General features: G+C 37.7%; 1 protein-coding gene, 1 long non-coding RNA gene and 1 pseudogene across 44 annotated transcripts in view; 2 read left to right on the top strand and 1 right to left on the bottom strand.

Moving 5' to 3' along the window:
* LOC126971834 (double-stranded RNA-binding protein Staufen homolog 2) overlaps positions 1–23,614 on the top strand; it is a 50,861-nt gene that overhangs the window by 10,286 nt on the left and 16,961 nt on the right. For 32 of the 43 annotated variants that reach the window (XM_050818283.1, XM_050818304.1, XM_050818284.1 and 29 more), the window contains exons 4-13: positions 5,265–5,412; positions 6,788–6,847; positions 9,118–9,347; positions 9,595–9,696; positions 11,774–11,900; positions 13,563–13,746; positions 15,558–15,685; positions 17,839–17,975; positions 20,095–20,295; positions 22,523–22,557. In XM_050818283.1, the coding sequence (XP_050674240.1) occupies positions 5,265–5,412; positions 6,788–6,847; positions 9,118–9,347; positions 9,595–9,696; positions 11,774–11,900; positions 13,563–13,746; positions 15,558–15,685; positions 17,839–17,975; positions 20,095–20,295; positions 22,523–22,557 (1,352 nt within the window). Of the gene's footprint in view, positions 1–5,264; positions 5,413–6,787; positions 6,848–9,117; positions 9,348–9,594; positions 9,697–11,773; positions 11,901–13,562; positions 13,747–15,557; positions 15,686–17,838; positions 17,976–20,094; positions 20,296–22,522; positions 22,776–22,826; positions 23,051–23,101; positions 23,326–23,376; positions 23,601–23,614 lie in introns of all 43 variants that reach the window. The other 11 variants (XM_050818280.1, XM_050818325.1, XM_050818301.1 and 8 more) reach the window with 5 other exon arrangements.
* LOC126971877 (uncharacterized) lies at positions 195–2,214 on the top strand. Its single transcript, XR_007731003.1, has 5 exons — positions 195–832; positions 938–1,151; positions 1,239–1,310; positions 1,393–1,464; positions 1,890–2,214. It is a non-coding gene; the product is annotated as an uncharacterized LOC126971877 (long non-coding RNA).
* On the bottom strand, positions 2,227–3,618 carry LOC126971850 (putative nuclease HARBI1; annotated as a pseudogene).

The raw sequence follows: 23,614 nt of genomic DNA on the forward strand, positions 1-23,614 counted from the left end.
CTCTGGACTTCCACAAATAATTCAAGACCAAAATTAGCCAAATCGGTCCAGCCGTTCTCGAGTTTTAGCGAGACTAACGAACAGCAATTCATTTTTATATATATATAGATTACCGAAACACACCACGCCTTTATTTGTGGCCAAGCAGTCAAGAATTATTTGTGTTCCAATTCGCCTTTCTTAGCGATTACTAACACCCATATTCTAAGTCGTTACCTCGAAAGTCCCTCGACTCGAACTCAGTCGAGGAGGCCTCAAGGAATGACTTGAAAGGAACTCAAGTTTGGTATTCATAGTTGTCAGTTTGAGGAATTCATGAGGTTCCTCGAATGAGTGTGAGTCGAGGTAAAACTCATGAATTACGTCATCGTTTGGAGGAATGCTAACCTTATTATTGACGATTTTTTATCTGTGGCTTTCAACTTCTTGTGTCAAGTGATTAGTGAAGTGTCAAATGAAAGCGAACACATAAATAAACAAATATTAACGCAGCGTAATTCGAATTCCTTAAATGCACTTGAAAACAAAACCCATGTTTTGCGCAAAAAATACTGTGATATTTGTGAAATGGGTGGCTTGGAGAAGAAAATATTTTGTTCGCTTCGCAATATACAAGTGAATTCAATCGTGTGTTGTTGTTCTTATTGAGCAATTATTTAAAATGACTGCAACTGGAAGACAGCTTTTCAATGAAGCCGAAAAGATTTGTCTGCAGGAGTTAGTGATCAAATACAAATTAAATTCGATAGCCACTATGGGGAGCGCAGTGGCTAAAAAAAATCCCTGGCTTAGCCTAACAGAGGAGTACAATGCCATAGAAACGAATTCAAAAGTAAGTACTTACTGTAGTTGAAAATATATTTTATTCTATTATATTCACTTAAGGCAAACTTTACGAAACATTTGAGCAATTATTTCTTTATCACTTTATTTTTAGAGGACTGAAGCTCAACTTAAAAAATGTTGGGACCAGGCGTAAAAGTATGTTGGCCTTAGAGAAAAGGGAAAGGATGAGGACCGGTGGTGGTTCCTTAATGCTTACATACCTAGTACCTCTAGCCAAGTCCCTGTACTGGAGGATGCTCTCACTGAACAGACAGATGTGGAGCTGGCAGATGTAATCGACAGTGATAACATACCTTGTAGTGCAGGTAAATAACATTGAAGTACTTCTGGTATTTACTGCTTTAAGTTTATTGCCATTTGTGATTTTTTATGACTGTTTTTCTGTTTGGCAGTAATCCAAATTGATGATGTGTTGTTAGACATGTCATCTCAAGTACCAGCAGTTGAACATGTGTCAGAAAGAGGTAAAATAACCAACCTTTTTAAAATTATAAAAAATAATATTATGTTTATTGTTAAGTATTAATGTTATACGTAATTTTACAGAAAACATTATAAACACTCCTCCACATTTGACAGAGTCCCGGTTGACTGATTATAGTGCAGCTCCATCACAAGGTAGTTATAAAAATATTTTGTCAAAGTTTAAAATGAATGTACATTCAATTAAATTAAAAAAATGTTATACCTGAACACATTATAATAGGCAAAATAGTTGCCATAATCCACTTAATTAATGTCTGACTGTTGATCACTGGTGTCTTTTCTTATTATTTGAAGATAGGGGATATAGAGCCTCAACTCGCCATGCTGATAAAATACTGGTTGATGGGCTTAGATAACTTATTGCAACTCTTTACATTTATTATCAGTTGTTAGTGGTAGTGACTGGGTCGACAGTTTAACTTGTTCTCTATTGATGGTATGGTTAGAGAGACGGAGACCACAGGCCTATTGTTATTATTTAAAAAAAAATCAATAAATTTCTGAAATTGTTGTTTTACATTTACAATATAGGTCTTATTATATGATTTACATTTCAGAGTCAAGAAATATACGGACCAGAGTGATTCAAGAAGAATTTCATATCCATCAACAAGCATATGAAAAATCTCAGAAAAGGGAAGAGGAGCTGCATAAGCTCAGAATAGCTGAGAAGGAGTGAATGGTGAAGGCAGCAGAGGAGATTTTTCTCAAAGCCAAAACTGAGAGAGAAGCTGCAGAGGAACTTCTCCTCTGCAATAGAGCCAAAAGAAAAGAGGCTGAATTAAGTTTAAGAATACTTAAAAATAAAAATTTTGAAAATTAATTTAGTATTAGGTTGTATGTATATGTTTATTTCAATTCTATTGTGTAATAAAAAACTATTGCTTAGTATTCATTCATTTATAAATCATCCAAAAATTTAGTTGTGAGCAGTATTTAACAAACTTATTAATAGAACAATAATAGTAAAGATTAATATTTAAATTTTCCTCAAAGTAACATTTAAAAAAATAAAGTAACATATAAAAAAATGTATATATAAAAACATAATAAGATGTAGGTGTTAACTAAAATGTCTTGCTATAAATGCAGCCCTTATAACACTACCTCGTGCTGTATCACCAGTGTGAGGTACTGGAACTACAGCAAGATTGGTTAAGGGTTCAGTCATTTCTTGATTGGTCTCAATACTAATATTATGTAGCACAGCACATGCCACTATAATATTACATGTATTTGATAGATTATTTTGCAGTTTTCTATTTAAACATGCAAATTTTCTTTTCCATACACCATTAAACCTTTCTATAATATTTCTAGTACTGATATGGGCCCTATTATATTTGAATTCAGGTTGTGATTGTGGATTATGGATTATGGACTGGTGTATACATGTATGATGACTGTGCATAACCACTATCACCAATCAGTAAACCTGCAATTTCCCCTTCTTCAAATCTCATATAACACCTGCTATTATTAAATATTCTAGAGTCATGGACAGATCCAGGCCAGCGTGCTACGATATCATATATTTCCATCCGAGGGCCACATACTATTTGCACATAAATTGAAAACCAACCTTTACGATTGCGAAATACTTCGCCGTTTTGTCGGTTTGGATTTTTTATTGGAATATGAGTACAATCAATGCATCCAATAACCCCAGGAAATCCAGCAACACGATGAAATTGAATCTTCACATTAGCTTCCTCAGGGACGTCAGGAAATTTAATGAAGCGCCTTATTTTTAAAGCTAAAGCTTTCGATACATTGGCCACAATCTTTGAAACGACTGATTGACTTATTTGGTGCAAGTCGCCGCAAACAATCTGTAAAAATATCGATTAAAGTAAAAATGTATACATACAAAGCTTTGTATTGCAATTTTATGAATGTAGACAACTTATAAGAATACTTACTTGAAAGTTTCCAGTTGCGTAAAATCGTAAGGCTGCTAGCATTTGGATCACGGGTGGAATCGGCAATCCACGATTGCTGTCTCCAGTATTTTGGAAGAGCAGGGGTAACAAAAAGCTTGCCACAATATTTTTGGTGAAGCGGAATCTTATTCGAAATTCATTTTCATCATAAATTTCCATCGGATTTTCTGCATCTCGTAAATATCGTCGCGATAAGTAGTCGTAAGGACTATCGTACATATATTCAATAAAACTTTCGAAAGACATTATAAAAAATTAATGAAATAATGTCTTTTGTAGCTAACAATTACTTATAAACTTCCTCAAGGTAGATGGCGATCAACCTTACACTTGACAGTTGGTTCCTCGACTCAAACTCACCTCGAGTGAGGAAGGTGTTTGAGGTAAGGACAAAAATTACAACTGTGAATATAAAAACCCCTCAGTGAGGTTGAGTCGAGTCGAGGAAATCATGAGTTTACGACTTAGAATATGGGTGTAAGACTCTTGTGGAGACTTAACATCTTATGTTTAAGCGCAATCATGCCACTCGGAATTTTGTGTATTTAATAATCCCAACAGAACGTCTTGCTAGTCTCCACGCTTCGAATCATAAATTAATAGTTATTTATGCAACTGTTGTGTAATAAGGGGTATTAAAACACGAATGTGGGATAATAATATCACATGAGTGTTTTAATAGCTAATTATCAACAGTTACATACAAGACTTTATCTACACCCAGAATATGAATCCTCTAAAATATTCTGAAACAGTTGGTTCACTGCTATTATTAAAACAGCTAGTCCTAGTAGTAACCTAATATTATCCATAACTGAATATATACAAATAAACTAAGTATTAATGAAAGAATTATTAATTTTAGTAGTTATTTACATTTTGTATAGTGCAATTATTAAAATTAACTTGATTATTATGTTATTTTGCAGTGTTTAAAATATCCGGCGGTGTGCTGTTAAAACTTGAATCGCTTATTTTTCAATACAAATGGCGGGGTTTCGAATAACCTACTTTTTTTTTACGGCGCGCCATGTTCTGGTAGTGTGGAACGCGCATAAATGATAATGTTCTTTTTTTGAAATTCATACAGATACCACGCATCGAGCAATAAGAATGTGGCTGTTTGTTGAAACTCTTTGTGCATGAAGGGATCGAAAAAAAACCAAGGAGTGTTGTTATGAAATTCAGTACAACATTACAACACTCCTTTGGATGATGTAATGGTTATTACGACATTGGGTGTTTTAATGTTGGTAATAAGCTAACTGTTACAGAATCTTTAATAGAGGATTTAAAGCATGGGCGTAGATAAAAAATTGAATCGCTCTCTTTTTTCAAGAAAAATGGCGGGGTTTCGAATATCCTACTTTTTTTTTACGGCACGCCACGTTCTGGTAGTGTGGAACGCGCGTAAACGAAAATGTTCTTTTTTTGAAATTCATACAGATACCACGCATCGAGCAATAAGAATGTGGCTGATTGTTGACACTCTTTGCGCATGAAGGGATCGAAAAGAAACCAAGGAGCGTTGTTATGAAATTCAGTACAACATTACAACACTCGTTTGGATGATGTAATGGTTATTACAACATTGGGTGTTTTTGTTGGTAATAAGCTAACTGTTTCAGAATCTTTAATAGAGGATTTAAAGCAGGGGTGTAGATAAAAATCATAAAGAAACTAGTGGACCCGTCAGACGTTGCCCTGTACCTACACACTTCCTAAATTTGAAAAATCGGTCCAGCCGTTAGGAGGATTTACTAACATACACATGGGCAGAAGAATTATATTATATGGACGGAATTGAGTATCTAAACTAATCTCAAATTCACTGCAACACACAAACAAATCATCAAAATCGGTCAAGCCGTTTAGGTAGAGTTCAGTTACAATAGATGCACAAAAGAAATATATATATATATTAAGATTAAAGCAAAGTTCTTATTCAACTATAAATATACAAATAAAGTAATTCTTGTATGTGTACAGCAACAAGGTCGTCCGCTACGTCGGTACCCAATGAGCGGGTACATAGCATCGGGTGCGGTACCGTGCCCGCATGCGCCGCATCACGCCGCGCATTCAAACCACCCCTTGCATACCGCGCGGGCCGCGAACAACACGCTACCAACTACAGGTATGGTCCTAGCTGATGTAGCAACCAATTTAGAGTAGTATCATAGACAATGATAGAGTCACAAGATGTCGACCACGCAAGCAACTGCCGGTGTAGTCGTAGCTGATATTACAACCAATTGAGAAAAAAGGTATAGACAAAGATAGACACGCAAGGGATCGCCCTCGCAGCCAACTGCTGGTATAGTTCTAGCTGATGTAACAACCAATTTAGAGTAATATCATAGACAATGATAGAATCGCAAGATGTCGACCACGCAAGCAACTGCTGGTGTAGTCGTAGCTGATATTACAACCAATTGAGAAAAAACGTATAGACAACGATAGACACGCAAGGGATCGCCCACGCAGCCAACTGCTGGTATAGTTCTAGCTGATGTAACAACCAATTTAGAGTAATAACATAGACAATGATAGAATCGCAAGATGTCGACCACGCAAGCAACTGCTGGTGTAGTCGAAGCTGATATTACAACCAATTGAGAAAAAACGTATAGAAAACGATAGACACGCAAGAGGTCCACCACGCAGACAACTGCTGGTATAGTGCTAGCTGAAATTCAATAAATTTAGAGTAAAAGTAGAGACAATGTGGTAAAGTCCTAGCTGATATTACAACCAATTGAGACTAGAAGTAGAGACAATGATAGATTCGCAACATGTCAACCACGCAAACAACTGCTGGCAAAGTCCTAGCTGATGTAACAACCAATTTAGAGTAAAAGCATAGACAATGATAGACTCGCAAGATGTCCACCACATAAACAACTATTGGTAGAGTCCTAGCTGATATCACAACCAAGTGAGAATAGAAGTAGAGACAATGATAGACTCGCAAGATAACGACCTCACAGCCGACTGTTGCTATGATCCTCACTGATGCTCCCACTAATTAATAGCAAAGCTATAGACAAGAACTGACATTTAGCTCATCATGTTTAGTTGAATTTTGTGGAGAATCATTGCTTTCCTAATCCATTGTATGGCACGTTTTGTTCTATAAAATTGCGAGTCATTGCCAAAAATGTAGTGTCCGAGTGCGCTTCAAATATTGCATACTAACTACGTGAAACCAGAGTTGATACACTTTTTAGACACGATGTTTGCGATGTATTGGTTTGAGATTGTAAAGAAAGAAAAATAATTCTAAGAAAATTGTTTACGAAGATGTTAACAAAATTATATCTATTGAGAATAATAATAATATGTACACTGAGAACTGAAAACTAAGTTCTCAGTGTAACTATTGCTCTACTTCGGGGTATGTTAATAATTTCTGCTGAAACAGAATACAAAGAAATTAAAATATATCATATTTTTTAAACCATTAGTTGCGTTAAAATAATTATTGTTGTAATACTTTTTTTCACATTTAGGTCTGCGCAGACAGCCATCGCCAATACGGTTGGTGCAACCAAAGCACAACGTCGGCTTTGGTCAGTTATGTTTTTATCGCATTGTATTACCCGGTCACATTATCTCTGGACTGGACGTTGATGACGTCACATCGTCGCTTTGGTACGGTGTGCAAAACAAGCATCACTAGGAAATTATTATTAATAAATAAACAATGATTTATTTTTCCTGTATTACAGATTAATATGAATGTGTTGTATTGTGATGCTGATTATTATTATTATAATGATGAAAAGTCAATGACAGAATCTGGGTTACCCAAGTAAAAAAAGTATTAAAAGAAAAGCTGGCTTTTAGGTACCTGGTACTTGGGAGAAAAGTGGCCGATTCTCTTCCGGCAAGACGACTTTTGTCCCTCGTACCAGGGACTAAGAGCGAGCCTTTTCATCCAGGTGGGAAAAAAATCGTATACGCACCACGTGAGATAAGTAGGACATTGCCACTATTGACGGCAATATACCGCGGGTGAGAATGACCTACTTTTCTCACTAGTTGCGTAATATCCTACTTTCTGGCAGTACTATTAAAGCCACCCAGAACAACAGAAACTACAGAACTATTTACAACAAAAGTCAAAACGTAATAATGAAAACTTCAAAAACACATCAGTGATAGCACGAAAATATCACGACATATAACTGTAATGAAACTGCAAACCGTATTGACGCAACTGGATGACCGCGAGGAGGTGAAAGGTGATTGGAATGGGGCTTAACGTTCCAGCGAGGTCCGGAGATAGTGTAGCCGTGTAGTAATATAGTTAGCTGTAACAATTTATGTGTTGTTATTGCAAAACATATATAGTAGTATGCACGTATAAGTTATGTAAATATGAACTTATGTGCTCAGAAGTAGTTTTCTTAAATGGCGTGAAACTATTTCAGCATAATCATAATGAAAGCGCGTCACATGTCCACCCACCATTATATTAGTAAGCCAATATTGCCGATGCCACTCATAAAAGTCGTCGACCAATTCTAGTTCCAATTAAATACATGTGGCATAGGCGTCTGTCTGTAACAAGCTACAGATCTTGACCAAATTCTTGTATTGCTACGCCAGTGCTAAGTCCCACTAACATGCGATTTTATCTGATTAACTATAACACTTATTCTTTGGGTATATACAATTTTTATTCTGGCTATATATGTTGTTCAACCAAAACATTTACGGCCTTACATATAAAATTGGCATAAAGTTATAACTAATCATTAACCAAGAAAATGCAAAATGTTTACAAATAGACATTTTGCTTACGATTGGTTCATTCGGACGTATAACGTTTCCCGCGTTTATTTGCAAGGCAGCTTGTCATTCGGAAAACTTCAGAATTATCATTGTATTGACAGTGTTGTCAACGATATTGTAAACATTTTGCGTATTCTTTGTTTATGCTTAGTTATAACTTTATACCAAGTTTATTTGTAAGGCCGTTAGTGATTTATATTTTTTGAAGTTATACTTCTTTAGGCGCGTTATGAAAAAATGATGAGAGTGTAATTTTAAGATGCGCGCGCATCACTGTAATACAAAAGTAACAGGTTGAAATTGGTTCCTAAAATTTTATGACGTTTGCGTCATTCGTTATTTTCTTTTGGTTTCTTCGTCCATTATTAGGACAGGCAAAGGGTTCAAGCCGTATGGGCTTGAAGCCATATTCATTTTCACAAAGCCATCTATGCAGGATTTTTACAAAATTGTTCTTTCAAAAAACGTAGAATAGCACGAGGAATAAATCATTTTAATGATTTTTGCTTTGTTAGGCCAAAGAAATATAACTTCTTGCGTGCATACATAAGTACCTACATACAATTTTTTATTCAAATTTGCCAAGTAATGCCAATGAAACAGCAGTATGAACCGGTATTACTTTGATAAAACACTCGCATTTACATTCCGATGCTTGGCGCAATAAATTTTAAATATTTGGTTGTCTTGTTAAATGAACAATAGCCCCCTTATTCATAATAGTCTGCTAACTTTAAGCATTGCTAATTCTCACTCTGTCTTCTTCTATTGACCTAAGTCAGAATGAGAAAAAGCACTCCTAAGCGGCTGTTTAAAGTTAGCGGACCATTATGAATAAGGGGGTAAGCCTATACCTGTAGATGATGTAGGCAGGAGCATTTATTACTTCGTCATACGTTTCTTTTTATGTGAATGAAGTGTTATCTGCAAACAATACTACTTGATGTTTGAATGTTTGTGTGTTTAAGTTTGTATCTATTGACATATCACAAAACAGCTTATAGGTACTTGTATAATGTTAAAACAATCTTATTAAATTTAGGTATAACAACAGTGTCAGCGAACGCCAACGTACTAACAAAAGAACAGACACAAAAAGAGGAAGATAACAAAGGCACGAGCGGCGCGGGAGCGGTAGCGGAACCGAAGAGTGATATGGAGACACAGGCGGGAGCGGGCGAGAATGAGGCGAATCGCCCGTCCGCTAACATGGCCAACAGTAAAGAGAAGACACCAATGTGCCTGGTCAATGAATTGGCCAGGTACAATAAGGTTTGTTACACATTCTTTAAAATGTAATAGCAGTGGGAGGCTCCTTTGCACAGGATGCCGCCTAGATTATGGGGAGGTACCACTGCTATTTCTACCGTAATGTGTTAATATTACTATGCTCAGAATTTTTGGGTTTTACAAGAATCCTTAGCGGCAATACATTGTAATGTGCAGAGCGTATCAATTACCTACGCAGTATAAATATTATCTAAATAATGTTAGTTATTTGATTCTTGTTTGATTTCAGATTAAGCATCAATATCGCCTCACATCAGAGACAGGGCCCGCTCACAAAAAAGTATTCACAGTGACGTTACGTCTGGGTGACACTGATGAGTATACAGCAGAGGTAACATATAATATACCCACGCATTAGATCATTTGACAACAATTGAGGTTGACAGTTAACTTCTATTTAGACATTGACATACAAATCGCGAGTTCAAGACATAGCTAGTCCCGCACATTAAAGTCATAGGCCTGCCCTGTTTTCATCGATTGTCTAGCAACAAGAGGCTCTAGATCTAGATATATAAATTATCTTAGACCTACTCCTGTTCAAAACTCAAGTTATCTTTGTACAAATGTAAATTGTTTTTAAAAATTAGAAAGCATATTATTTAAACGGTTTTTTAGACATTTAAGAAATTCTCAGGCTATTTCATTATTTTTTTTTAAATTTAGGTACATATATCAATTTAAATCTGACACACACACCCCCTTAAATAGTCTGCTAACTTAAAGCATTACTAATTCTCACTCTGTCTTCTTCTATTGACCTAAGTCAGAGTGAGAAAAAAACACTCCTAAGCGGCTGTTTAAAGTTAGCGGACCATTATGAATAAGGGGGTTAGTGTTTGCCATAATTCTGCACCCAATATTAGAAATTATACAATAACGTCCCCACGATAATCACACGCATGGCAGATTTTATTACAAGAACAAAAACGTGACTTACGCTATATTGCATCGAAAAGGAGAAGGCAATTGTTTAGGTCGTTTTTAAAGCCTAAGGCATTCTGGACCGTTATATCGCGCTATATACTCAATGTTTTCTTGAGCACGATTTTATCTTAATTAAACATTTATTTTGACGACCCCTTTAGCCCAGTCGTTAGTGACTATGCCTACTGAGCTAGAGGTCCCGGGTTCGAATCCCGGTACGTGGCAAACATTTATATGATGAATATGTATGTTTGTTTCCGTGTTATTATTGTATTAAATATTATATCATTGTCTTGTGCCCGTAGTACAGGCTATGCTTAGTTTGGGGCAAGATAATTTGTGTGAAAGTGTGTCAATATTACAATATTATTATGATTTAAATATTAAACGCTGGCGTAAATCAAGTAAAACATAAGGTTACTAGCAGCGAAACCCGGCGTTGCTCGGGTTAAATTACATCGCATGTTTAATTATTATTATTATCAGTTGCACGCATTTTGGAATTTCCCAGAAATTTTTAGAATTTTCTAGACCGTTTCTCATCAATTTCATCAATTTAATTGACACATTTTGGAACTTTCTAGATCATTCCAGAAAGTCTTAGAACTTTCTAGATTATTTCAGAAAGCCTTAGAACTTTCTAGATTAATTACGTCAGTTGCACAAATTCTGGAACTAATTTAGATCATTCTCGAGATTTTCAGAATTTTAAAGAAGCTTACATTAGTTAAAGAAGGAGAGATGTATATAATTTCATATTTTTGTCACCCACAACCACCCACTTCCACCCATCCCGACCAAACTCCCTTATGCACACCAGAGAACCGAGGGGTATTGGCCATCCCAACGGGAATTTGATCGAAGTTGCGAATGATAGAGAAACCGTGGACATACGTACGAACATTAGCATTCAAATTCAAATTAGGATTTAAAATCACTTATTGAACGTCAAAAACTACCATCCATTCAAAAGAGACTGCCTTAGACCTGAGAAGAAACTCAGCGGGCTTTTTTTTTAAATATTAAATATGGATTACAATGTGATATCACACAATAAATATTTATAATTAAAGAGCCTGAGGGTGTTCGCGTTATTCCCAGTCCGTGGTGTCATTAAGAAAATCGTGTATGCTATAGTAACCTTTCCCATACAAATGTTTTTTTAATAATTCTTTTAAATTTAAGTTTTGTGCATTTTCTGGGATCATATTTCAAGAAGCATATACATCGCCCAACAAAAGACTTACTAACTCGACCCAACCGAGTAGGAGGCATAACAAGTTTATGTTTGTTCCTCGTGTTAACATTATGAATGTCACAGTTTCTGGAAAATTCCTCAATGTGCTTATGAACATACAGAACATTATCAAAAATGTATTGAGAAGCAACAGTCAAAATGTTTATTGCTTCAAATTTTTCTCTTAATGATTGTGTAGGACCTATTTATATTATAGTATATAAGATTGTGGCCGTCGTCGCAGGGGTCGTCCATCAAGCGCGCGCAGCACGCGGCCGCAAGCGCGGCGCTCACCAGCACGCGCTACCCGCCCCCGCCGCCCCGCGCACCGCCCGCGACGTCCGCGCACTCGCACCACTCGCGACACAACGGTACGCAAGTGGGAGGATGCCGGCTAGATTGTGGCTACTACAACGGCGCCTATTTCTGTCGTGAAGCAGTAACTCTGACTCTACTCTGTTTCGGTCTGAAGGGCGCCGTAGCTAGTGAACTTACTGGGCAAATGAGACTTAACATCTTGTCTCAAGGTGACGACCGCAGTTGTAGTGCCGCTCAGAATTTTTGGGGGTTTCAAGAATCCTGAACGGCACTGCATTGTAACGGGCGGGGCGGTTCAATTACCATCAGCTGAACGTCCTGCTCGTCTTGTCCCTTATTTTCATAAAAAAAAATAGAAGAAAAACTTATTTAATATATATATATATACATATATATATTTATTGCGTACTTTTTGGTATGGGAAAATTATGCTTTCGCGTCACCAACATACTCATGACTGGCGTACGCGATAAATAACTAATTTAAAAAAAATGTAAATAGACACTTTTTGGATGAGTGAAATCTTTTGAATTCTTGTCACCGAAATCCTTATAGCAGTATATCTGTAGCTATACAGCTGGCGTATTGTGCAACATTAGTGCTGTGTATATATTATAAGTAAAATTGAATAGATTTAGTGAAACATTCAATGTGTATATACTGTGCATTTTTGAAATAAGTGTTTTTGTCCGATTACTTTATTATTGAAAATAAGTTTTAAAAATAAATGGAAATTAATAATTTAAGTAGGTAATTGTTTTTAAACATTATCACAGATACTAAAAGTTCTAAGTTTTCACTTCTATTGGCAGTCTCTACAACTATAATTTTTTTGTTAATTAGATTTATGAACGATGCGTGAGTCTCTGGCGCTCTGAACCCAATGGTTATAGTGTTAAGGAAACTGTACAATAAAAATGAAATACAAAAAAACCAACAGGCGGCCTTGTCGCTTAAAAGCGATTTCTTCCAGGATACCTGTACTGAAAATGTTTTAGTTGATGAGATAACAGTAGGTGGTGCTATTGATTTACATATAATTTAAACTAAACATGCAGTAAATAATATATAGAAAATAATTATTAAATTGTCACATTGATAAATAATAACTGTCGAGCACTGTTTTGAAAGATTGGAGAGTTTGAGACTTTCTGATGACAGTCTCAAGAGAATTCCAGAGGTTAACAGCTTGCACAGTAAAAGAATACCTTTTTTGTACGTGTATATCCAATGTAACCATAATTTTAAACTGGACTTATCGTTCATCTTGTTCATACAGAACTGGAGAATATACAAAAAGGTACAAGCTGTGTCCTACATTGTCAGTGTATGTGTTTGTTTGTCTGTCAGTGTGACAATTTACATAATTATTTTGATGTTTTTTAATTGGGCGTGTTGTAGTTTTGATTCGATAAATTAATAATCGATTCATTTAATTACATGTGAGGTTGACACTTTGGTAGTATGTTTTATCCTTAGGTAGTATAGACTATGACAGCTGTGAAAACGTCGAAAGGAATTGAGTTTAGAACTAACCTCTATTTTGAGCAATGCACGCACACTAACACAAAGTGTCATACAAATTGTGATTGTAAGGTGTAGCTTGTCACGCACACTAAACTTATATTCGTGGCTTGTTTATCGGTTGTCTAACAGCAAGGGACTCTTATCTAGATGTATAAATTATCTAATGATGTAATATATCCCGTGTCCAGGTGCTGTGATGCCCACGGTGGAGCTGAACGCGTTGGCCATGAAGCTGTGCCAGCCGGCCGTGTACTGCACGGTGGCTCCCATCCCGGGGCGTGTCAGGCCGCGTGCTCCTCCGTTCCGTGTCCCGTGCATGCCCTACCCGCCACCGCCTAGCCTCATCGACCCCGGACCGCCGCTCATATACAGGTATATTATACTACTGCCTGACCCGGCAAACGTTGTTTTGCCGTATAAATTATTTTTAGAGTTAAACCGTTTCTTGGACAATGCAACATTACTTTATTTTCTTTAAATAAAAGAATTTTATGAAATAAGTGTAGCCTAAGTTACTACTTATTACATAATACCTACTACCTGCCAATAAAAGTCCCGTCAAAATCAGTCCAGCCATTTCAGAGATTAGCCGGAACAAACAGATAGACAGACCTGTATGTCTGTCTACAAAAATTGTAAAAAAAAATATTTTGGTGTATGTACCGTATATATATTTAAATACATGTAGTAAAAAACGGTAACTTCAATATTACAAACAGACACTCCAATTTTATTTATATGTATAGATAAATTAGGCCTAAAGTAAGCGCTTTTGAATAGTCGTTATGATGATTATCTACACCCATGCTTCTAAATCTTCTGTTAAAGATTCTGAAACAGTTAGCTTCTCAGGTCTGAGTCATTCGTTTTGGAATGGTTGGTAGTTGTTGACTTTTAATAAGTGATGTCACATCCTATTTTGAATAAAGATATTTGAACTCGGATCAAATAGATATTTTTCAATGGTACAGCCATAACAAATTAGTTTGTAAGGTGCTGCATCCAATATATTAATCGTGTTTAAATAATGCAAAGAATAAAATAGCTTTTCATTCAAACGGCATTGTAGCTACTTATTCCTTGACAGTGATTGGAGCTAACTAGTATATATATGAAGAAGGATTAATGTACATAATAAAAACAACATACGACGCATCTGGTATTTCACAGATAATATATGCTCGTAGGTTCTCTAGCTTAGTCTCAAGTCTCTAAGCCATTTGGCAACTCTTATATAAAACAATGACTGATATTAGATTACTAGCTGACCCGGCAAAGGTTGTGTTGCCATATAAATTATTTTTAGTGTTCAACTGTTTTTTCTCCCACCTACTTTATAAAACCAACTACCATGAAAAAGTCTTAACTTTTGGGGTAGTATATAGAATTTATGTATATATATCACACACATATTTGTAAATTATAGCTATGTGTTAGTCTGATAACACATAGGCTATAATTTATAAAGAAGAACCTCTACATAATTTAGCTTACACATTAGAATGTGTAAGCTATATTATTGTAGAGTTTCATTATAATCCATTCAATAGTTTCTGCTTGAAGAAGTAACAAACATACACACACACACTCACAAACTTTGAAGTATTTTTCCATTTTGAATTAATTTCGTTCGTTTTCCGTTTTATTTGTACTTCAAGAATTAACGTAATAAAGTACACATTTTTTTTGTAAATAGTTGCCCACCATTTATCGGTGTTTCCTGAGGTTGTCTTCAATAGTTTTAATACCGCAGACTCTCGATACATTTTTTTTTATTTTTTTATGAAAATAAGAGACGAGACGAGCAGAACGTTCAGCTGATGGTAATTGATACGTCCAGCTCACTATAAAAAACCTAAAAATTCTGAACGGCTCTACACACCTTAGACATAAGATGTTAAGTCTAATTTGCCCAGTAATTTAACTAGCTACGGCGCACTTCAGACCGAAACACAGTAATGCTTACACATTACTGCTTCACGACAGAAATAGGCGCCGTCGTGGTACCCATAATCTAGCCGGCATCCTGTGCAAAGGAGCCTCCCACATGGCCAAAATGGCGAATATCAAAGAGGCACAAAAGCACATTGCCAGCTGCCAGTCCCGTGGTACATAGTAGAGGTCAGTGGCCATAATCCAGTTGTGACGTATCATGTGTGTGGTTGTACCACGTGTGTCGTCAGAGTGCGCGTGTGTGTCGGAGGTCGCGCGTGGCTCGGCGAGGGAAGCAGCCCGCAGGCGGCGCGACACGACGCGGCCGCACGAGCGCTGCTCGACCTGCGACCGCAGCATCCGTCACCCGACCCGCCCGGTAACACGACAAACATTATTCATTTATTTACTAGCCGTTCATGCACAAATACAATAAAGAAATAAGCCATAAACCATCTAGGATAAATTTCGCATCGAATGGTGGTAGTTTCATGTCGATACGATCAGCCGTTCAGGCATGATTGAGCCTCAAACAAAGACCATTTTCATTATATGTATATAGATACGAGGGCGGCACTGAAAATTTCGGAAATCAAGGAAGTGACACAACATTACTATTTAAAAATGTTTATATTGCTTTTCGAAGTATTCTCCGCGAAAATTTGACACATTTTTTTATACGATGGAACCAATCATTGAAGCAACCATTCCATTCGGAAGTTGGGATCTCCATTATGGCCGCTTTGTAGGCGTCCACAGCTTCTTCGGGTGATGGAAATCTCTGACCACGCAATTTATTCTTTATTTTAGGGAAAGTATAGAAATCATTAGGGCTTAGGTCGGGGCTGTCCGGCGGATGGTCTAATAATTCTATGTTTTCTTGCTCTAAAAACTCATTTGTTCTGTGCTCGGTGTGAGAACTCGCATTGTCGTGATGGAAAATGATGCGGCGGTTGCAGTTCTCTTTACGGAGTTCAGAAACGACCTGTGGCAAACAAATGCTAGCATCAGAATGGTATGCTGCATTAACCGTTCTTTGTCCCTCAAGAGGAATAGTCGCAACATGGCCGGTTAAGGAGACAAACGTGACCACCATTTTTTTTGCAACACTCCGTGAACGAACAATTTTTATTGGCTTTAACTCATTTTAGAACACCCAAACTCGTGACTCGTTTTTTGATTCGGGTTCGTACGCGTACATCCAGGATTCGTCACCTGATACGATGTTGTATACAGCATTTGAGGATCTTGCGTGGAACCTTTCGAGAGTTCTGACGCACCGACCGAGTAAGGCGAGCCGCTTTTTACCCTTCACAGAGCATATGCGGTGTCCATCGGAAAAACAACTTTTTAACACCTAATTATTCATGCAAGATTATTTGTATTTGACTCATGCCAATGTCTAAAGTTGCCTGAACTTCGCGGTATGTCACATGTCGATCTTCCTCAATCAGCTTACGCACAACATCAACGTTTTCTTTGGTGACTGCAGTTTTTGGGCGACCTTGGCGATGATCATCACTGAGCTTGACACGTCCACGTTGAAATTCAGCAAACCAGCGATAAATTCTGGTTTTGGATGGGGTTTCATCACCAAATGACGAAATCATCCGGTCAACCCACTGTTTTTGTGTTAAACCACTTCAAAAGTCATAATAAATCATCGCTCTAGAATTTTTTCGAGTCAATTCCATTTTCTCAACGCCTAAACAAGTTTGACACCTTGTGACAAGACCGAGAATCTTTTTTTAAATAAATAAATGGTATTCTATTTTTAAAACCAAGGAGTTTTCAATTAAAAGATTTTAATATGACAGGAACAGTGGAAATATACCATTCCCGATACTTTTAGTGCAGCCTATGTAATAGTAGCTCATACGTCTTATTAGCGGGAAAAATGTTCATATAAGTAAAACAGTAATAAAAAAATGAAGGAACCTTGGAATTCGAAAAATAAGTAGCCATAAACCATCTAGGATAAACTTCGCATCAAATGGTAGTAGTTTCATGTCGATACGATCAATTGTTTAGGCGTGATTGAGCCTTAAACAAATACCATTTTCATTATATATATAGATTTACTTTATTGGAGACAAATCGGCAACAAAAGATTAAATACGCATTCAAATTATAACGAACTAAAATACATAGGTATTTAAATAAGATAAAATAGATCTTTCTTTCACGCTTATATATATTTTTCATATTTAATACAATTTGTAATATTCATTACATTGATGCAAAAACTGTAGAATAATTTATACCCTTTTACTTTTTTAAGTTTTTCTTTTTAGTGATTATTTAGCTTCTATGTCAGGTTTTCGCCTGTAACACAGGATTATCTAGTTCATTATCACAGTGTTAAATAGCTTTGAAGCGAGACTTTTGTATTTATTATTTTATTTTGTAATTTATTAATTTTGAAAATGGAGCAACAAGAACTTATTAGATTAAAGTACAGTAAACAATCTGTTCATTTTTCATTGCCCTCTTTTATGTATATTTAATAGGAAAATTTAATCAAATTTACAGTTGCTGGAGAAACCGAGGCTGACTTGTTGAACTCTGAAGTTAAATCTCCTGTCTCGCTGGTGCATGAGCTCGCTCTCAAACGGAATCTCAACGTTATCTTTTCCGTCAAGTCGGAGCGAGGACCGCCACATATGAGGGTACGTCTCCTTCTTCAGTGCTGACCATTATGAGCCATAGACTTTGTCAATTTAGCGGAAAGCTAATCGCCATTGTATATAATCCTGCGTCAGGCTTCTTTGTACAAGATGCCGACTAGATTATGGGGACCTCAACACATACACTCGCCTTTTTGTATCGTGAGGCAGTAATGTGTAAGCATTATTGTGCTTCGGTCTGCAGGGCACCGTAGATAGTGAAATTATAATTTTATAATTAAAATGAGACTTATAATTTTATTAAATTCAAAAAAAGTTATAAAGAATCGCCTCATTCAAAAAGCCTGCTAAATCATTAAAGTATGGAAAATAGATACTCCTGGTCCACCACATGAATATAATATATTCTTTTGGTTGATTATATAATCCACTGTAATTGCATTATATAGAATAATTTGTGGGCTTGCTTTGTGAGCATTAATTTTGTTATTTTTACTTAGCATGCTTAGGTGATAATATAATATAACATGATTATTCATGCTCACTGAATGGCATTGCTTGTGGTGGCGTCGTGTGCCGGGTCGTCTCCTTCCAAAAAATATGTGCGAAGGGAACGATGGCTGGCCCATGCGTCAACTCGTGAACGGGTGCTCCTTGTGGTGCCAGGTCGACCTGTTCATAAATCATTGGATGCAATAATTACTAATTATGACAGTAATCACGACCATCATGTTCACAAAGCACCCTTACACAAACAATGAATTCAATCAAGTAAGTTTATTTAAACAGTTAATTCTTTATTATTTGTATGAGTATGAGTATAACAATATTCATTAATAAAATTTAGAACATTAATTCCAACTATCTTTATCATTCAAATAATCTTTCACATTATAATAGGCCTTAGATGTTAATTTATTTTTTACGATACATTTAAATTTTTTAATAGGTAATATTTTAATTTCATTTGGGAGTTTATTATAAAATATAACACAATCCACTTTAAAAGATTTAGCAATTTTACGGAGCCTAGTAGATGGAATTGCGAGTTTATGTTTGTTTCGAGTATTGACACTGTGTACATCACTATTCTTTTTAAATTGGCTAATATTTTTATGGGCGTATAGGAGGTTCTCGTATATGTACTGGCAGTGTACTGTCATAATATTTATTTCACTAAACTTTTCTCTCAATGAATCCCTTGAACGCATTTTATAGACTGCTCGAATTGCTCTTTTCTGCAGCACAAATATGTTTTCAATATCTGCAGCCCTACCCCACAATGTAATTCCGTAAGACATGACACTATGAAAGCATCTGAAATATACAAGTCTAGCCATTTCAATATGTGTCAGCTGACTAACTTTTTTTATCGCAAATACTGCAGAGCTTAGTCGATTAGGTACATAAGTTTTTTATTTGAGCAATGGGGTCATTGTAGCTTAAAGTCTAATGTAATGCCTAGGAAAGTCTAATGCAATGCCTAGGAAAATTATATTAAATGCAACACCGAACGAACTAATTTATTAAGATTTTAGTATATAAATTAATGTGTTTTTGTGTACAAAAACGATATTTGTTGGAGGTGTCGGAAAACAATAAGTCGTCTGGAAGTTTTCAACGAAAACGTTGTCTAAACCCTTTTAGATAATATTACAAAATAATGTATGGTGGAATTGTGTATCTTATATTACCCTACAGAAAAGTCCGAACTCTGTGATGGCTATATTTCTCACATATTATATCCATCATAATACTTTAAAACATTTGCAACTATAAAGCGGTAATGGAAAAGCTGTTTACGCAAATACGATTCCTTATCATTTTAAACAAGTTAGATATTTCACACTTTTATACACCATATAATTGCTTGGTGCGATACGACCCTACCTCCGCACAGTCTTGCCTACTTCAAACAAACGGTAGTTGAAGGGTACGATACGTTTTTGTATAATTTTTAACTAATCAAATAACACATTTCCGATGGCTTTAGACTATATTATTCCCAAATACCTACATCATATTTTTTTTTCTAATGACAGAACAGCATCTGTCGGTTCAGATATTTATTTTATAAATAAAACTCTAAAATTGATTTCAGGAATCTCAAATGGACATCAGGAAAGATATTGGAAGATAATAATTACGGCCTTGGTTTTAGGTGTTTATAACGGTGTGCAAAGTTGGTGATATGGAGACAGAGGGTGAGGGCAACGGGAAGAAAGTATCGAAGCGACGTGCGGCCGAGTGCATGCTGGAGGAGATGAAGCGACGATGGCCTCCGAGCATCCTCCGCAGCAAGCCGGCGCAGGACAAGAGGAGACACGTGCCCGTCAAGAAGAAGCCAAGGAATCTTATCAAGGTCTGAAATCACTCTCACAAAGTGGGCGAAAACGCCCCCTTGTTGGCGTTAGAGACCTAAAGGGCGCCCCCCTTTAAAGGGGTCCAAAAGAAATGGGGGGCATTGGCGTGGTGTCGTAGAGCGATGATTGATTTGTAATGTCATTTAGATACATTACATTAAAAATTTCGAATAAGGATGTTTGTGCACTCATCCGTGATTTAAGGGATCCATAAAAAAAAACTAATTGAATTCATGTTTTTGTGTGACGCGGCTACTTTGAAGAATCATCATATGAATTTAAAACGTATGAGTGCACAGACACCAATTAGTATGATGGTATAAAACTAGGAATACTTGTACTAGGAGTGTATAAAAATTTGGGGGCGCTGAAAAATAATTGTTTTTCAAAGGGGCCGGTAAAAGAAATAAGTTTGATAATATCTGTCTTAAATTATCCTCTTTCACTATACTGGGTGTAATCATTAAGTGTGTGACCTGTTATTCCGTAAGTATAAAGATAAAGATAGTCTTTATTTCTAGATATTAGTTATGTAGTAACATGTTTATTTTTTTATTTCCTCTATTTACATAGGCCTCCTCTAGGACCTTCCAGTGCTCACTCTCCCGCGCTTCTCTACTCCAAACTGGTCCAGCAACTTTGTTTATGTCATCTTCCCACCTTAGTATCTGTCTGCCTCTCTTTCTTTTAGCATCTCTCGGGTACCAATGGGTTAGTTTCTGTGACCACTTGTTTGGGCCTCTGATCATATGACCCGTCCATTTCCACTTAAGTTTTTTTGACAGTTTTTGTTATGGGGATCACCTTTGTTTATTCCGTAACTATAGCAGATATTAAAAAAATTAAAACTGGTATCGACAGTTTGTTACTTAATCAGTTGAATGACATCAATAACTTTTTAAAATGAAACAAGAACTATCCAATATCTTTGTTATTAAACACTTATATACATAGGAGATTAGTTGGTTATTTTGGCTTAATATATTAAAGGAAACTGTTTACTAACGTAGCAATGTAATTGAATCTATATTCTGTATTCAAAGTGACGTTCTTTTTGTGCGATATAATGACCTCTCTGTATATATTTGTATACAATACAAGATAAGTGGTCAACAATGGTTTTATTGCTTTAAAGATATAAATTTCTTAAAGCATAGAAGTTATTGTTAAGAAGGTCACTGGGCAACATAGTATGAAATCTATACCCACGACGTACAGAAAATAAAAATTGAATAGGATGTTTAGATAAATGTCTCTAGTTCATGAATATATATATATATTCGATAGTCGGATTCAGGCTAAAAATAAATAAAGAAAATTGTAATATTACTAAAGTATTAAGGTTTATTAAAATAAAGTATAAGCCAGTTTTATCGGGTCTTGTTAGTAATTATTATTTTTATTCATAGCATAAGGCTCCCACTGTTTGGCAAAAGCCTCCCCTTCTTTTCTCCATTATTCTCAGTTTCTTGCAAAGACCTAATCTAAAAATCTAAAACTAATCATCTCTGTAGCGTTTCGTTTTCTTTTCCGGGGTCGGCCCCGAGGTCTCCTTTCTCTTGAGCCAAATTGATTGATAATGATTTAGAATCATCTGATGATGACTGAATATGTTTAATGTATACCTAAAAAATTGTTGATGGTTATTGACCGACCAAAGTATAATGATAATTAATTGAGCGAAACTGATGATATTTATATTATATAGATAATTTAAAATACCTACATTGTTAAGGTACATATTTAAATTGTTCATCTTTACATTTTATTCCCATTGTTTAGAAAATAAATAACTACATAAAATTGGATGTGGGTTAATACTAAACATTTTAAAACCGATTTGGTTTTTGTAGGAAAAGATTAGTCTGCCCGTGTTGCTGCCTGTCGAACTGCTTGTCTTCTCGTGCATTCATGCAGAGTACCGTCGACAGCTTGTCTCACTCGGTCCGTCCATCTCATCGGGGACCTGCCTCGTGGTGTAGTGCCCTCGACGTTACCCTGTACTATTAAACGTTCTATGGAGTCGCTTCCACGTCGCGATACATGCCCGAAGAAAGTGAGAATGCGAGCTTGGACGGTAGTAGACAGTCTCTGTTTGATGTCGAGTTATATATAAAAATTAGTTGGCTGGGTCAAATTTCGCCCAATGAACTTTAGAGGCATAGTTTATAAAATAAAGAAATTGCAATTTTTAAGTAAAATTGTTGATACAGTTGGATGATACAGGAAGGTGCGGCCCTCGATGGTAGTGCTGAGAGCGGCAGTGCGGTGGGCAGCGGCGCGAGCGCGCTCGACAACCCGATATCCAAGCTGGCCGTGGCCCGCCACGCGGCCCGCGCGCGCTCGCCGCAGTACCGCGTGCTGGAGGAGCGAGGCGCCGCGCGCCGCAGGGAGTTCCTTGTGCAGTGTGACGCGCCGCCGCACTGCGCCACCGGGCTGGGGCCCAACAAGAAGACGGCCAAGCGACGCGCCGCGCACAGTCAGTATGCTGCTCCTAGAGAATATACCTCATTAGACCATAGCTTCTCAACGTGGGCAGTGCGGTGGGCAGCGGCGCGAGCGCGCTCGACAACCCGATATCCAAGCTGGCCGTGGCCCGCCACGCGGCCCGCGCGCGCTCGCCGCAGTACCGCGTGCTGGAGGAGCGAGGCGCCGCGCGCCGCAGGGAGTTCCTGGTGCAGTGTGACGCGCCGCCGCACTGCGCCACCGGGCTGGGGCCCAACAAGAAGACGGCCAAGCGACGCGCCGCGCACAGTCAGTATGCTGCTCCTAGAGAATATACCTCATTAGACCATAGCTTCTCAACGTGGGCAGTGCGGTGGGCAGCGGCGCGAGCGCGCTCGACAACCCGATATCCAAGCTGGCCGTGGCCCGCCACGCGGCCCGCGCGCGCTCGCCGCAGTACCGCGTGCTGGAGGAGCGAGGCGCCGCGCGCCGCAGGGAGTTCCTGGTGCAGTGTGACGCGCCGCCGCACTGCGCCACCGGGCTGGGGCCCAACAAGAAGACGGCCAAGCGACGCGCCGCGCACAGTCAGTATGCTGCTCCTAGAGAATATACCTCATTAGACCATAGCTTCTCAACGTGGGCAGTGCGGTGGGCAGCGGCGCGAGCGCGCTCGACAACCCGATATCCAAGCTGGCCGTGGCCCGCCACGCGGCCCGCGCGCGCTCGCCGCAGTACCGCGTGCTGGAGGAGCGAGGCGCCGCGCGCCGCAGGGAGTTCCTGGTGCAGTGTGACGCGCCGCCGCACTGCGCCACCGGGCTGGGGCCCAACAAGAAGACGGCCAAGCGACGCGCCGCGCACAGTCAGTATGCTGCT

Source organism: Leptidea sinapis, chromosome 24, assembly GCF_905404315.1.
Source record: "Leptidea sinapis chromosome 24, ilLepSina1.1, whole genome shotgun sequence".
NCBI classification, from domain to species: Eukaryota; Metazoa; Arthropoda; class Insecta; order Lepidoptera; family Pieridae; genus Leptidea; species Leptidea sinapis.